This window comes from Bufo gargarizans, chromosome 4 (genome assembly GCF_014858855.1).
Source record: "Bufo gargarizans isolate SCDJY-AF-19 chromosome 4, ASM1485885v1, whole genome shotgun sequence".
Lineage (NCBI taxonomy): Eukaryota > Metazoa > Chordata > Amphibia > Anura > Bufonidae > Bufo > Bufo gargarizans.
In genome coordinates, this window is record NC_058083.1 from 39679329 (window position 1) to 39695187 (window position 15859).

A 15859-nucleotide genomic window follows, 5' to 3' on the forward strand; every position below is an offset into this window, starting at 1 on the left:
ATCCTGCCGCTGCTCGCCTGTCTGCGCTACAGCGTAACTTCGGCCTTCCCGCTCACCGCCTCATATGCGACGTGCCCACCAGGTGGAACTCCACCTTGCACATGCTGGACAGACTGTGCGAGCAGCAGCAGGCCATAGTGGAGTTTCAGCTGCAGCACGCACGGGTCAGTCGCACTACAGAACAGCACCACTTCACCACCAATGACTGGGCCTCCATGCGAGACCTGTGTGCCCTGTTGCGCTGTTTCGAGTACTCCACCAACATGGCCAGTGGCGATGACACCGTTATCAGCGTTACAATACCACTTCTATGTCTCCTTGAGAAAACACTTAGGGCGATGATGGAACAGGAGGTGGCCCAGGAGGAGGAGGAGGAGGATGAGGAAGAGGGGTCATTTTTAGCACTTTCAGGCCAGTCTCTTCGAAGTGACTCAGAGGGAGGTTTTTTGCAACAGCAGAGGCCAGGTACAAATGTGGCCAGCCAGGGCCCACTACTGGAGGACGAGGAGGACGAGGATGAGGAGGAGGTGGAGGAGGATGAGGATGAAGCATGGTCACAGCGGGGTGGCACCCAACGCAGCTCGGGTCCATCACTGGTGCGTGGCTGGGGGGAAAGGCAGGACGATGACGATACGCCTCCCACAGAGGACAGCTTGTCCTTATCCCTGGGCAGCCTGGCACACATGAGCGACTACATGCTGCAGTGCCTGCGCAACGACAGCAGAGTTGCCCACATTTTAACCTGTGCGGACTACTGGGTTGCCACCCTGCTGGATCCACGCTACAAAGACAATGTGCCCACCTTACTTCCTGCACTGGAGCGTGATAGGAAGATGCGCGAGTACAAGCGCACGTTGGTAGACGCGCTACTGAGAGCATTCCCAAATGTCACAGGGGAACAAGTGGAAGCCCAAGGCCAAGGCAGAGGAGGAGCAAGAGGTCGCCAAGGCAGCTGTGTCACGGCCAGCTCCTCTGAGGGCAGGGTTAGCATGGCAGAGATGTGGAAAACTTTTGTCAACACGCCACAGCTAACTGCACCACCACCTGATACGCAACGTGTTAGCAGGAGGCAACATTTCACTAACATGGTGGAACAGTACGTGTGCACACCCCTCCACGTACTGACTGATGGTTCGGCCCCATTCAACTTCTGGGTCTCTAAATTGTCCACGTGGCCAGAGCTAGCCTTTTATGCCTTGGAGGTGCTGGCCTGCCCGGCAGCCAGCGTTTTGTCTGAACGTGTATTCAGCACGGCAGGGGGCGTCATTACAGACAAACGCAGCCGCCTGTCTACAGCCAATGTGGACAAGCTGACGTTCATAAAAATGAACCAGGCATGGATCCCACAGGACCTGTCCGTCCCTTGTCCAGATTAGACATTAACTACCTCCCCATAACCATATATTATTGGACTCCAGGGCACTTCCTCATTCAATCCTATTTTTATTTTCATTTTACCATTATATTGCGATGCTACCCAAAGTTGAATGAACCTCTCCTCTGCCTGTGTGCTAGGCCTAAATATATGCCAATGGACTGTTGCAGTGGTGGCTGACATGAAGCCTGATTCTCTGCTATGACATGCAGACTAATTCTCTGCTGACATGAAGCCAGATTGTCTGTTACGGGACCTTTCTCCTCTGCCTGGGTTCTGGGCCTAAATTTATGAAAATTGACTCTTACAGTGGTGGGTGACGTGAAGCCTGATTCTCTGCTATGATATGAAGACTGATTCTCTGCTGTCATGAAGCCAGATTGTCTGTTACGGGACCTCTCTGCTCTGCCTGTGTGCTAGGCCTAAATATATGCCAATGGACTGTTGCAGTGGTGGGTGACGTGAAGCCTGATTCTCTGCTATGATATGAAGACTGATTCTCTGCTGACATGAAGCCAGATTGTCTGTTACGGGACCTCCCTCCTCTGCCTGGGTGCTGGGCCTAAATATATGCCAATGGACTGTTGCAGTGGTGGCTGACGTGAAGCCTCATTCTCTGCTATGACATGCAGACTAATTCTCTGCTGACATGAAGACAGATTCTCTGTTACGGGACCTCCCTCCTCTGCCTGGGTGCTGGGCCTAAATATATGCCAATGGACTGTTGCAGTGGTGGCTGACGTGAAGCCTCATTCTCTGCTATGACATGCAGACTAATTCTCTGCTGACATGAAGACAGATTCTCTGTTACGGGACCTCCCTCCTCTGCCTGGGTGCTGGGCCTAAATATATGCCAATGGACTGTTGCAGTGGTGGCTGACGTGAAGCCTCATTCTCTGCTATGACATGCAGACTGATTCTCTGCTGTCATGAAGCCAGATTGTCTGTTACGGGACCTCTCTGCTCTGCCTGTGTGCTAGGCCTAAATATATGCCAATGGACTGTTGCAGTGGTGGGTGACGTGAAGCCTGATTCTCTGCTATGATATGAAGACTGATTCTCTGCTGACATGAAGCCAGATTGTCTGTTACGGGACCTTTCTCCTCTGCCTGGGTTCTGGGCCTAAATTTATGAAAATTGACTCTTACAGTGGTGGGTGACGTGAAGCCTGATTCTCTGCTATGATATGAAGACTGATTCTCTGCTGACATGAAGCCAGATTGTCTGTTACGGGACCTTTCTCCTCTGCCTGGGTTCTGGGCCTAAATTTATGAAAATTGACTCTTACAGTGGTGGGTGACGTGAAGCCTGATTCTCTGCTATGATATGAAGACTGATTCTCTGCTGACATGAAGCCAGATTCTCTGTTACGGGACCTCCCTCCTCTGCCTGGGTGCTGGGCCTAAATATATGCCAATGGACTGTTGCAGTGGTGGCTGACGTGAAGCCTCATTCTCTGCTATGACATGCAGACTAATTCTCTGCTGACATGAAGACAGATTCTCTGTTACGGGACCTCCCTCCTCTGCCTGGGTGCTGGGCCTAAATATATGCCAATGGACTGTTGCAGTGGTGGCTGACGTGAAGCCTCATTCTCTGCTATGACATGCAGACTAATTCTCTGCTGACATGAAGACAGATTCTCTGTTACGGGACCTCCCTCCTCTGCCTGGGTGCTGGGCCTAAATATATGCCAATGGACTGTTGCAGTGGTGGCTGACGTGAAGCCTCATTCTCTGCTATGACATGCAGACTAATTCTCTGCTGACATGAAGACAGATTCTCTGTTACGGGACCTCTCTCCTCTGCCTGGGTGCCGGGGCCTAAATATCTGAGAATGGACTGTTCCAGTGGTGGGTGACGGGAAGCCAGATTCTCTGCTATGGAACCTCTCTCCAATTGATTTTGGTTAATTTTTATTTATTTAATTTTTATTTTAATTCATTTCCCTATCCACATTTGTTTGCAGGGGATTTACCTACATGTTGCTGCCTTTTGCAGCCCTCTAGCTCTTTCCTGGGCTGTTTTACAGCCTTTTTAGTGCCGAAAAGTTCGGGTCCCCATTGACTTCAATGGGGTTCGGGTTCGGGACGAAGTTCGGATCGGGTTCGGATCCCGAACCCGAACATTTCCGGGATGTTCGGCCGAACTTCTCGAACCCGAACATCCAGGTGTTCGCTCAACTCTAGTCACGACTTGTATCAACTAGAGTGGGCGCGGCTAAGCTCTGTTCACTTGAATGGAGCTTAGCCGCGCCCACTCTAGTTGATACTAGTCGTGACGTCAGTGGGCGGGCCGCCTGGCGGTAAACAGTGAGAAGGCCGCGGCGCTGCTGGAGCGCCGCTGCCTTCTCAAACAGCTGATTGGCGGGGGTCCCAGGTGTCGGACCCCCGCCGATCAGAAGCTGATGATCTATCCAGAGGATAGATCATCAGTTAAATGAAAGTGCAGAACCCCTTTAATTTATTTTCATTTTGAGGGATATCTTTTCCATGCACACGTCCGCAAAATGGGTCCGCATCCGTTCCGCAATTTTGTGGAGCAGTTGCAGACCCATTCATTTTCAAAAGACGCACCGGCCTATAAGACGCACCTAGGTTTTTAAGGAGGAAATATATTCTAATGGATTGCCTTCCTTGTACAATGTTATAATATACTTTCTATGTTAGAAAGTATATTATAGTGCATTTGTATTGTGCGGCAGTTGTGTGCGGTTCTGCTGCGATACTGCAGGTATATAGAGGGACGAGCGTTATTGGAACTACTACTTGTGTGATATACCAGTTGCCCCCCAAAAAAACTGATTGAAGCTGGGTGTTATATACCAATATAGTTTTTTTTTTCACAGAGCCAGTGGTTTCTCATGCACGACGCATTCAGACTCCTGCGGCCATTTGATGCGATCACCAAACTGGTCAGTCGCAGCTAGGGCTCCATCAGTGACATCGTACCTTACCCCTTCTTTCTGGAGCGTGCATTGCGTTGTGTCATTGATCAAACCGTTGAGGAGCAGGAAGATGAGGAAGTCGCAATGCTGAATGGCCTGCAGTAAAATTGATATCCAATGACCGTCTAATATACCTCCCAGCCACATAATCACTTGATGTTTTCTGTACAGTGAATGAATAATTTTTGGGGCCTGTACAGTACTCCACTGGCCTGAATTAAAATTGATATCCAATGACCGTCTAATATACCTCTAGCCACATAATCACTTGTTCTTTTCTGTACATTGAATGAATAATTTTTGGGGCCTGTACAGTACTCCACTGGCCTGAATTAAAATTGTTATTCAATGACCGTCTAATATACATCCAGCCACATAATCACTCAATGTTTTCTGTCCAGTGAATGCCTAATGTTTGGGGCCTGCACTTCCGTGGCCTAAAATAATTTTTTTCTAGGCTCCAGCAGGCCACATTTTGTACAGTTTCCCTATAATATGCATAAAAATGGCCCCTGATTAAAATACATATTTTTTGTAGGAATTTTTGCCATTGATCCCCCTCTGGTATGTCACTGTCCATGTTGTGGGACGATTTGTGCACTTCTAGTAAGTATTTGGTGGCTGCCATTAAAGTAATTGGGGCCCGCCGCGAACTTGCGGTTTGTGAACATTTGATCGCGAACTTGCGGTTTGTGAACATTTGATCGCGATCGCGAATCATCCTGGACAATGTTCATCCTCAGGATGGCGATACAAATGTCTGTGCTGCGGAAGGGAAGGGAGAGGTGTGTCCCCTCCCTGTTCCTCTGATAGGCTGCCAGCACTAGGCCGGCAGCCTATCAGAGGCCGATGCAGGCGGCGTGATGACGTAATCACGCCGCCTGAGCCAGCGAGGGACACAGGCCGGAAGAGGCCTGCATCGCATCGCTGGAGGAGGTAAGTATAAGTTTTTTTATTTATTAATTTATCTATGTACAAATTACAATACTGGCACATAAGGGGGGCTACTGGCACAGACATAAGGGTGACTACTGGCACATAAGGGTGACTACTGGCACATAAGGGGGGCTACTGGCACATAAGGGGGACTACTGGCACAAGGCTTTATGAGTGTAGGAGTCCCACTACCTAAACAGTTGTACCACAATGTGAATGAGGCCCTCCTTTATGCGATATACAGGTTGTATTGGGGTGCCTCTTCCTTGTAATTTTTGGCAGCACTTGCACTTTATATACAAGTAAATATACAGGAAAGAATGTTTCCTAACAATTTTCCTCTAAAATCGATTTTATCTTCGGTTTGGTGCATATTATTGTCAGTCTGTAAAAGTGGCGTACTACTTAGACAACATCGTTCCCAGCAGTGACCTTGGAGTCCCAGATGCATAAAGACATTCTTCCCATGCTGTTCCCGAACCATTTCAGTGGTGTTTCCATAAATTTCTGACCTATTACTTTGAACCAGACACCCTCTGTAATGACCGGCGTCACACACAGGGAGGAAAACAGGGAAAGCCCTGCCCAAGGGAGAGGGAAAGGTGGTGACCCCTAACTCACCTTGCGGCTGGCACCTGACTGCCCTGACGTCCCTAGACGGGTTCCTCACCCGTGCGGCGATCACGTGCCTAAACCCTGGCTTTCCCTGAAATGAGCCCTAGATAGTGAACGGGCCGGTGGGATCGCTAGTCCGCACCACTGCACTAAGAGGGAAACACCAGGGAGAGTACAGACAAATACAAACAAACACAAACACCCAGGTGGGCGACCACAGCAGTCCACAAAGGTCCAACAGGGATCCGGAGGGTAGCGTTCTGAAACAACCATCCGAGAACGCAGCAACACAGCTCCAGTGGGTCAGAATAGATGTCCAGGCAGGAAGCTCTATCTCTGGCAACCAGAGAAGTGTGAGAGAGGAATATAAGGAGGTTTGGGAGTGCTGGACAAGAAACAGCTGAGGAGAAGGAGCTACGGATCCCTGAGTGAGCCAAAAGGGTTTGCAAAGCAAACCCAGAAAGCTACCATAAGGAAAACAGCCCTATCTTAAATAGAGCGCGCAGCCAACCGCTGAGACTTCCTGACCCCGGGTATAACGGAGTCAGGCGTGGTTCTCGATACCCTCGTGACACCCTCCCATCTTCAGAGCAGGGGGTGCCTGGTTTAATGCTCAGGTTCTCCCATTGACTTCCATTTTGCTCGGTAAATCACCCGAGCATCCCGAGGTGTTCTACTCGAGCACACAAGCACTTTGGTGCTCAACCAACACTACTCTTTATACCTGACGCTAACATTGACTTGTAAGGTTGAGTTCACACTTAAGTTACTTTGTCAGCTTTGGCCCCACAACTGACCAAATAAGTAAAGTGCCCCAATTAGAGAACCACCATAACACCATTAAATACTAATACAATCATAAGCTTTATTAGTACGGATTACATAATATAATTAAAATCAATCATACAGCATAAGGCTATAGCATTTATATGTGGTTTTATCATTTTTCTTGATGTTTTTTTTCGCTGTATTACTTTGGTATTATCAAGTTTTTTTATTATATATTTGGAAATTGAATATGGAGGCAAAATAACATGTATTAGATTTAATTTTCACTATTACATTAATCTTGTGTCACCGATTAGGGTTTTACTTATATGGGGTTACTAGTATTCACTTTATGTAGCTGCTTGCCGGGTAGGAACTGCACTTGTGTGCATGTGTCCCACAGTGAAACGCGCAGCGATTGGGTTCACTGTGCATTCCGCTGTGGAGCGCACGTGCTTCCTGTTTACGCAATGAGAGGCATGCATTCTCTCGAGAGGCATGTGAGTTTGGCCAGGGAGCGTATGCTGGAACTTCTGGCTGGCTCTTGAATGCGGTCCACCATCTATTTCCACCGATTTCATGTGGATTTTTGTATTTATAGGGTATTATAATATTACATACAACTTGGAACGCACGCGGGGAAACAAAGCTTGGAACACGTGGGCTAAAGATGAGGTAGTTATCGTCATCTGATTTTAATTTTTAGTCATTTAACAGGGTAAAATAGGTTGGTAGTTCGGAGTAAGGTATCTTCTGAGGAAGCTTAAGACGATACGTACGTCAAGATGAAGCTACACTGGTCGGAACAAGATTTGTCCCCTGCTGGGCTATTTTGATGTATTAGACTACTTTTCTACTTTTCACATGGATTTATTATGAGGAGATATACCCTATTAATTTATTAGCATTTATGTTGTTACCTTATTGTAGTATTGCACTAATCACTTTTTCTTTTACTAATTTTGAAGATGTATACCATCTGGGGGATGGGCTTCTTTTAATTACATTGGGCCTGACAGTGGGTCTTATTTCATGATAACCAGTTCAGTGTTAACCCCACACTGATAATATAGTGTGCTGAGCCATTCATTGGTTGGGGCAAATAAGTAAAGTGTGAAGTTATTCTAAGAGTGATGCCTGTCATACTGACGCACAGTAACTGTTTTACTACCACAGCTGACTAGCTATGCATGTTTCTGCAGTACACAGTGTTGTTTACCGTTATACAGGCTCTCTGTAGCCAGGAAATCGCTGACTTTTAACCTGCTTTGTCACAAATAAATTCGGATCAAATCAAATTTGTGATCATGTCATCATCCATGTTTATCCTCCCTACCCTGTTTCCCTCACATTTCCAAAGTAAAATGGCTGGTGCCATTTTAAAATTTAATCACCAAAACCAATTCGTAACAAATTTGATTAGTTTAGGACTGATTTGTTCATCTCTAAAATGGATATAAATTAAACTGGGCATAAATGTAGCCTAAAGAAACAATTTTTATTCCAATAAACAAGACCTCATATAGCTATGTTTATGAAAAAAATAAAAAGTTGAGACTGCTGGAAAAAAAACTATCCTGGTTTATAACCATGGGGGTGCAGGAGATTTTGAAAAATGGAAAATATGAAGAAAAATAGCAGCAGTGTCCTCCACTTGTTCCTGAAACCCTTGTAGATCACTTTACTAAATCTTTACAAAGTATACAGTAGGTCCCATACTGGAAATATTTCCTCATGTCTGCCCTAAATATATAGCTTCGTGTTTGTCAAAACATGACATGGAAGATGGATGTAAATCATAATCTATCGATGAGGCACGGCACAAATTTGAAAAGGCTTGGGGGAATTTGTAAACCCCATGGCTGGAGTAAGGTCCAGTTCAGCGCCAGGTTGTGGATGGAGAGTGAAGTTTTGCAACAGTGACGTAAAGAAGATAAATATCTCCATTTTAGCCAAGTTCTCGCCAGCACAACTTCTTTTACCTAGAAATCAATATAAATAAATTAATAAATACATGGGTAAAATATTTAATTCATTCACTATTATTCATTGTAGCTACATAGGGCCCATGTGATCTACAGACAAATCTCTAGCATCCTATCATTGCATCTAAAACAAAGCATGACTCTTTACTGAATAGGAGATCCCTCCATTCCACCCTCCATTGCTTTTAATCTGCTTTTTATGCCCCTCCTCACATGCCACAGACAGATGCTTGAAAATTTGATCTTCTGCAGATTGACACCTGCTACTTCCGCTATTTGCATAACCTTATGGTTTGTCCATCTTTTTGTTACAATTTCAATGTTGTGGAGTATAATACTACTAATATTAAAAATAATAATAAAAGTCTAAAGATAAGTCTAATGTAACACAATGAACTGATTTCTCCAACATAAAGGTCAATTATTATTAATATTACCTAGTGAAAATGGTATGAAGGCCTCATTCTTCTTAAAGTTTCCATTGGAGTCAAGAAAATGTCCAGGATAAAATTCATCTGGTTTCTCAAAGTATTCCTTATCTCTGAGAGCTGAATGCAGGAGTACAATCACAGATGTTCCCTGGAGGAAAAGAAAAGGTTATATAACATAATGTAAATACAAAAAAAAAAAGAGCAAAAATGATAGTTAAAATAAATGTTTTCCAAAAGAATGAATAGAATCTACTAGCAACCTAGAAGGATGAGCTAAGGTTTTATCCCTTGATGGTCCATTTAGTGCCATTAAGTACACAAATATAGCAAATCACAACATTTAACTTAACTATATAATAGTACATCAGTTAACCCTTTGCAGTGACTCTGTTCTGGGGTACTGCTCTGCATAATGGGTGTATTATCCTCCCATTTATCTTACATAACCTAGCCAGGGTCTGTGGCTGAAAAAAACATATACTGTACAGTAATTTGATTTTTGGATGGTTCAACAGGTGAAAATAGATGACAGATCTAAGGTCTACCTCTGGAATAAAATGGCCTCTAAAAGTAACATCTTGACAAACTGAATGTAAAGCAGCAGGTGCAAGATCCCCAAATCTCTGAATTTCATGAATGACAGCATCTGTATACGGCATTTGTTTTCTATGCTCCATTTGGGGGTGGGCCGATCCGATCACTCGTTCAATTTCCGTTTGCACTTTTTCTGTCAAAACACAGATTTATAAATTTGAGCACCTTATAATCCATGTTAACACATCATAGAATTAATTGAAACAGTGCAAATAATTTCTGAAGGAACGATAAAGTAATGGCCATTTCGTGTGTTCCCAAGTTTTGTCAAGGCTCTTGAGGGCCTTGACAAAGCATAGGAACACATGACGTGGTCATCACCTTATTTTTCCTCATTCTTTCAACACAATCTAATAAAATAAAAAGCTATTTTTTCCACTGGTGAGAGCCATGGCAAATAATTTTGTAAGGAAAGATAAGGCAATGGCCATTCCTTGTGTATAAATCTTATAATTGGGTACCCACCAGATAAAACTTAATAACCTAACTTCAATGTTAAGGGAATCTTTCTGTGTACCCCACAGAATTCCTGGGCATGTCATTTAGTACCAGCATTCCATGGTGATATTTTTGCCCACAGGAATATGAAAGGATATGTCCATGTGAGGTCACCTGAAGATAGCATCAGTGAGAACACATTGGGAGCTATGGAAACTGAAGGCAGGGAACCTAGGAAATCCTTGCAGTTTTACTTTTTCTCAATAGTACGATGTCAGGAATGTTGGAAGACATATCTACTGTTAAGTATATAGTGATGCCAGTGATGCTAACAACCAAATCAATGCCAACAACCAAATCAAACTTACTGTATATAAGGTTGAAACCAAAAGGCGTGCTTCATACATATATCCACTATTCAATTAGCGACTCGCCTTTGACTAGATTGCATCAGTGAGGTGAGACCACTACTGACTCATATTAATCTACTCAAGTGACTTAGCTTAAAAAACAAGCATTAACAAACATCCCCTTATAATTATGGGCTATATATAAATATATGGACGTGAGGCTGCCTTGAAAATACTCAAATAAGCTAAGCTAAATGATAAGAGCACAATTCTCAATGGAGCCTGTTATGGGCCTGTTCATATCAGCGAATATTGGCCCAAATTTTTGAGAAGCCAATTAGGAACCATTTACCAGCCATTTAGGCACTTATTGATCAAACAGGAAACTAACCCACCACCATCTCGATGCTTGCCTCAGGCTATGTTAACCTTAGGCAGTTGTATGTGGCAAATTTGGGGTACATAGAAATGGTGATATTTCTGTACCATACAAGAGAGAAACCTAATCAGATCCAAGGACATATGTGAAGGGAACCATAGAGGATATAACATTACAGCATGATTAATATCAGCCAACGGATTGGTGGACAAATCAGGGACGGAGCCAAATCTCTTTATTCCTAGGAGTTGCTCCACTGGACAGCACTTGGCTATCAAAGATGATAAGGCTCCTCAGAAGATTCAGAAAGTACAAGTCCTTAACCCATATGGACTCACTTCTGCTATCTTTTAGATATCTCAATGACCTATGACTTGCCAGAAGATGCACATAACTGGAAAATATTTTTTAACAATTGTGAGACAGTGACAGATCTCATATAGGTTAGAGGCAAGGAAGGGGTGGATAGTGCGGCCCACACCCCTATTCCTCCCAGGGTGTCAGTAAGAGGGGAGTGTGAAAACAGAGGCCTGGTGAGGCTCTGTGAGTGTGGTCTCAGCTGGGTAAGGCTGAGAGACCACGAGGCTGGGAGATATTCTGAGCGTGCTGCAGCCTAGGAATTGATGGACTATTGGGCTGAGAAAGCCACACCTGAAACAGTGTGTGAACTGTGATGTATACTGTAGGTGAGTCAGAGAGACACGTCTTATGTTTTAGTTAGTGCCCAGACGGGCAGGCTTTTATGTTGTACTGTTTATGTTTGTGCTTTTGCCACAATAAAGCACAGTTTGGCCCCTAAATTCTGGTGTCCATGAAGAAGTGTGTGGTTGCAACCCCCGAAGAAGAGCTAACCCTCCACACAATCTATATTGTAAAGTTTTTACATATGTTTACTTCTTACTTTGAATTTCCGGGTATTTCATCATGAGCAGAATAGCCCATCTTAATGTGGTTGCTGTGGTCTCCATTCCAGCCCCAAACAAATCTACCATCAGAGCAGTCAGATTCTCATTGTGATAATACTGGGTGGATTCCAGCGTTCCCTGGGAAATAAGACAGAAATGATTCCACATACTAAAAATTGTCTTTTTAATTTAGAATTTTTAAGTAGAATGCCCATTTATTAGGTATTAATCTATAGTGTTACTTATCTGCACCCAGACATATTAAAGACATTCTTGGGGTGGGCTAGAGCAGTGTTTCCCAACCCGTGTGCCTCCAGCTGTAGCAAAACTACAACTCCCACCATGCCCACACAGCCAAAGCCTGTCCAGGCATGCTGGGAGTTGTAGTTTTGCAACAGCTGGAGGCACACTGGTTGGGAAACACTGGGCTAGAGATCAATCAAACCATTTAGTCTACCATTATATTATGTATCAATGGAATAGAAGAAGAGGCCCCTATGTCACCATTACCTTCAAATTTCTTTTTGGGAGTTGCTGTTTACCCTACATTTTTGTTATAACAGAACCTTTCTTATAAGCAAATTACCCTCTCTACCCCAAGGACTTCCAAGGCACAGCATGAGTACAGTTCATGCACATTAGTCTGAGTACCAAGGCCTTAACGGATGCTACATGAATTAGTATCAGCCATGCCATTTAGGTTCCATAATCATATAACATAACTTTTACAAGATCACTGCCTAATATTGGCAAATAGACAATATACTTTATCTAGAATTTTGTGGTTCCCCAGTTGTTAAATATGACCCTGGTGATTTACATTTTCCTCTTAGCAGGGTGTAGGATACCAGCCAGAACTAGAGATGTACGGACTTCTTGAAATTTGCTTTGTGTCCGATTAACCACATTTTTCAAAAACTTTCATTCGATTCGTCATGAATCGAAATTGCTCAAATTGTGCTTTACATTTTTATATAGCACCATCTAGTCTCCTAGGATTTTTTACAAATTTTTGACCCCTCCCCCTTTTTAAGCTTTTTAATGCAATGACAGCCATAGCAAATCATGTGAGAGTGACACTGACATACATAAGTCTGGGTAAACAGCATGTTTAAAAACACACTGAGCGTCACATGTGTTATGCTTTTTCATATTAGAAAGCTTCCAAAAATTGTCCCTTATCCTGATCAAATTGTGTTTAACCACGTAACTGTTCTGCCCAAACTCAGCTCCAGTTGTGGGAAAAGTACAGAAGTAGAATGGGGAGGCCTGCTTTAAATGTTGATATCTCCTCAATAATAGCAGCTAGAAGCCTGCAACTGGTCTTGTTTGAAAGCTGGACCACTGTTAGAAAACATGTCGGGAATAATCGTGGGTAAAACCTGCTTTCACTTTCAGCTATATTCACTGCATCCTGATTTCTAACAGTGATATCTTCCCATGTACTTAACATATTGCTGTCATTCTGGTATTGTTTGAAAGCTTGGAATGCCAGCTTTCGGACAATGCAAACTAGGCATATGAGCAGATAAAGCAGCTCCCCTTCCCCCCTTCAGTCTGGAGGAGAAAGAGGGAGCATTTACAGAGCTGACTGGCTGTAGGAGGAAAGGAAAATAATAAATATATATATAGAAATGGGGTATTATCATCACTGTACGGAACCACATAGTTATGTTATTTTTACCACAGTAAAGAAATTCCACAAAAAGATTCTAAAATTGCCGTTTTTTTTATTTCCCCCTAACAATAAAATGATAAAAGTTATTTAATACACTATGTATACCCCAAAATGGTTCCTAAAAAAACAAAACACTAATCCCACAAAATAAAAAAATATAGAAGAAAAAATTAAAAAGTTATGACTGCTAAAACACAAAGGGGGGAAATATTATTGGTCCTTAAGGCTAAAATTATCTAGGGGTTAAAAATTGAATTTTGTCCCCTGAGTTGTGCGCAAACAAAATTAACTGCAGACAAACAAAAGTGAAATTTTGGGGAGTTTTCATTTTCCAATTTTAATGGGACTGTTAGGAGGTTAAACAAACACAGTGTTATGGTGGCTTGTTGGGACCAAGCATCCTAAAATCATGCCGGCCCCTGGTTATGCACACATACATGTTAATGTCAAAAGAAAGAGTCAGTTGTTTGGACAAACGGCCAAAAATTATGACTTCACAGGAGCAGAATGTCTGCCCGTATTTATACAGGCATAAGCGTTATTTAACTTATTTGAAAGAGTTGCTTGTTCTGATTGAGCCTATAAAAATTCTCCTTTTTAACTGAGAGCAGCTTCCGTAGTACAGTGTGGATGTGGAGAGGTACAGTATATAGTGACATGTGGCTGAAATAATAGTGGCAGCGGTAGCAGCACAGTATGGAACAGACAAGGCAGAAGATGTGTGTGCAGCTGTTTAGGGGTAAAAGCGGTAGAAGTAGTATTGGAAACCGGGTACCAGTAATGGTAGGGGGTAGTGGCAGTAAGGGTAATGGAAGTAGAGTATTAACAGCAGGGAAAAACAGCTGGGAAGGTGGCATCAGCAGCCATAAAGCAGTACAGAGCATAATGGTAGGCAGGCAGGCAGTGGCATGATGGCGGCAGTAGCAGAATGGGCAGATCTATTCTTCACCGCAGTCGGAGAAGTTTGAAAATTCTTACAGATCCATGCCTTGTTCATTTCATCAAAAGTGATGTTTTGTACACTGGTAGAGGGCAACTTTGTCCAACTGTGTCACCAGGCCATCTGTCGTGCTGAAAACCCTCTCTGAGATGACACTGGAGGCTGGGCAAGAGAAAGCAGAGACTGTTCTAGTTTGCCTGCTCAGAAGTCCATGGGGTCAGGGAACACGGTATACATCGGAGAAAGGCCAGAGTCAAAATAGGACTGAACCTGGGTGTTGAGACTGTATGTCTCTGTATGATGATTTGAGTGAGCCTGGTGTGGCACATGAGAAAAATTGTTCCAACATTTTAATGATACTGAACTGGCTGCTGCTGCTATGGCTTCTGCTACTCATAATAACGGAGATGGTGGGAGATAGGTAACTCTATAGGGGCCTCAGACACACAAGCGGAAGGAGTCAGCTCACCGAAAGCTACATAAACAGTGTTTCCTTGTAATAAAATTATATGGCCTCCCTTTTGGCAGGAGGAAAACATTCCCCCATTTTGCTTTGATAGTGAGGGTCTGAAAGCATAGCTATGTAGTAATCATAAAACTGTTTGATGGCAAGGATATGACTGTTATTACTTAAGCAAGCAAGAAAGCATATAGCTTGCCATTCTGGCCGTTCTTTACAACGCCATATGCCACTAAGATTATTGGTGTCATGATCGCTATTATCTTCATCAGCTGGGTCCTGCTGTTCCTCCAACACCTCCTCATTCACCTCCAGTGGTAGCTCCTCATTTTCTTCCTCCACTGGACTTTCTTCATGTTGGTCCCCAACAGCTACAGGGCGGCCTACAAAAATAAATGTTTTTCTTCTGCTATCCTTTGTTGCCTCAGCATGAACATTTACTCTAAGATAAATATCAGGAGGATGACATTGATAATGCTGTAGTTGTCCCTACCGACAAATCTAGTGGCTTTATCGAAAGGTAGTACGTAAACATGTGTCTATGATGAGCTGCCACTGCCTGACCTTGAAACAACACATACTACTTGCTAAGGACTGGTGCATAAGAAAATCATTCACCACTTTACACTGCTCGTACAGATGCTCTAGCGTATGCAAGATGAAATCCCAGTGAGTTGCAATTTCAAGCAATGCAATGGTGGACCGTTTTGGACAGTCTTCTGAACAGGTCAGGTCTTTTTCTAAAAGCATTGCATGACTACATTAATCGTGTGCACCATGCAGTAAGCATGTGTTATTTTCCCCAAATACAGCTCAGCCAAGATGTTACGGCCATTGTTCTGGCTAATCTCTGTGCACAGTTGAAATTGTCAGGAAGATAGTCAGCTGGATGTCTGCTGCTTGATGCACTTTAACAAGTGATTGGCTGTGTGGCTACTCTCACCCAGGCTGATCAGCTCCAACACTGCATGGCAACGCTTCACTTTGCACATATGATAGGAGGGAGCAGGACTGGGACCAACACTCTGCCTGCTTCAGTTGGATATGAGTGGATGTCC

General features: G+C 43.7%; 1 protein-coding gene across 1 annotated transcript in view; it reads right to left on the bottom strand.

Annotated features, from left to right (window-relative positions):
- Positions 1–6754: 6754 nt before the first annotated feature.
- Positions 6755–15859, bottom strand: part of LOC122934243 (cytochrome P450 2C29-like) — an 88315-nt gene continuing 79210 nt past the window's right edge. Inside the window, exons 7-10 of the mRNA XM_044289563.1 lie at positions 11720–11861; positions 9603–9784; positions 9064–9205; positions 6755–8623 (exon numbers count right to left, since the gene is read on the bottom strand). Of these exons, the coding sequence (XP_044145498.1) occupies positions 8445–8623; positions 9064–9205; positions 9603–9784; positions 11720–11861 (645 nt within the window). The 3' untranslated portion in view covers positions 6755–8444. The remainder of the gene's footprint in view (positions 8624–9063; positions 9206–9602; positions 9785–11719; positions 11862–15859) is intronic.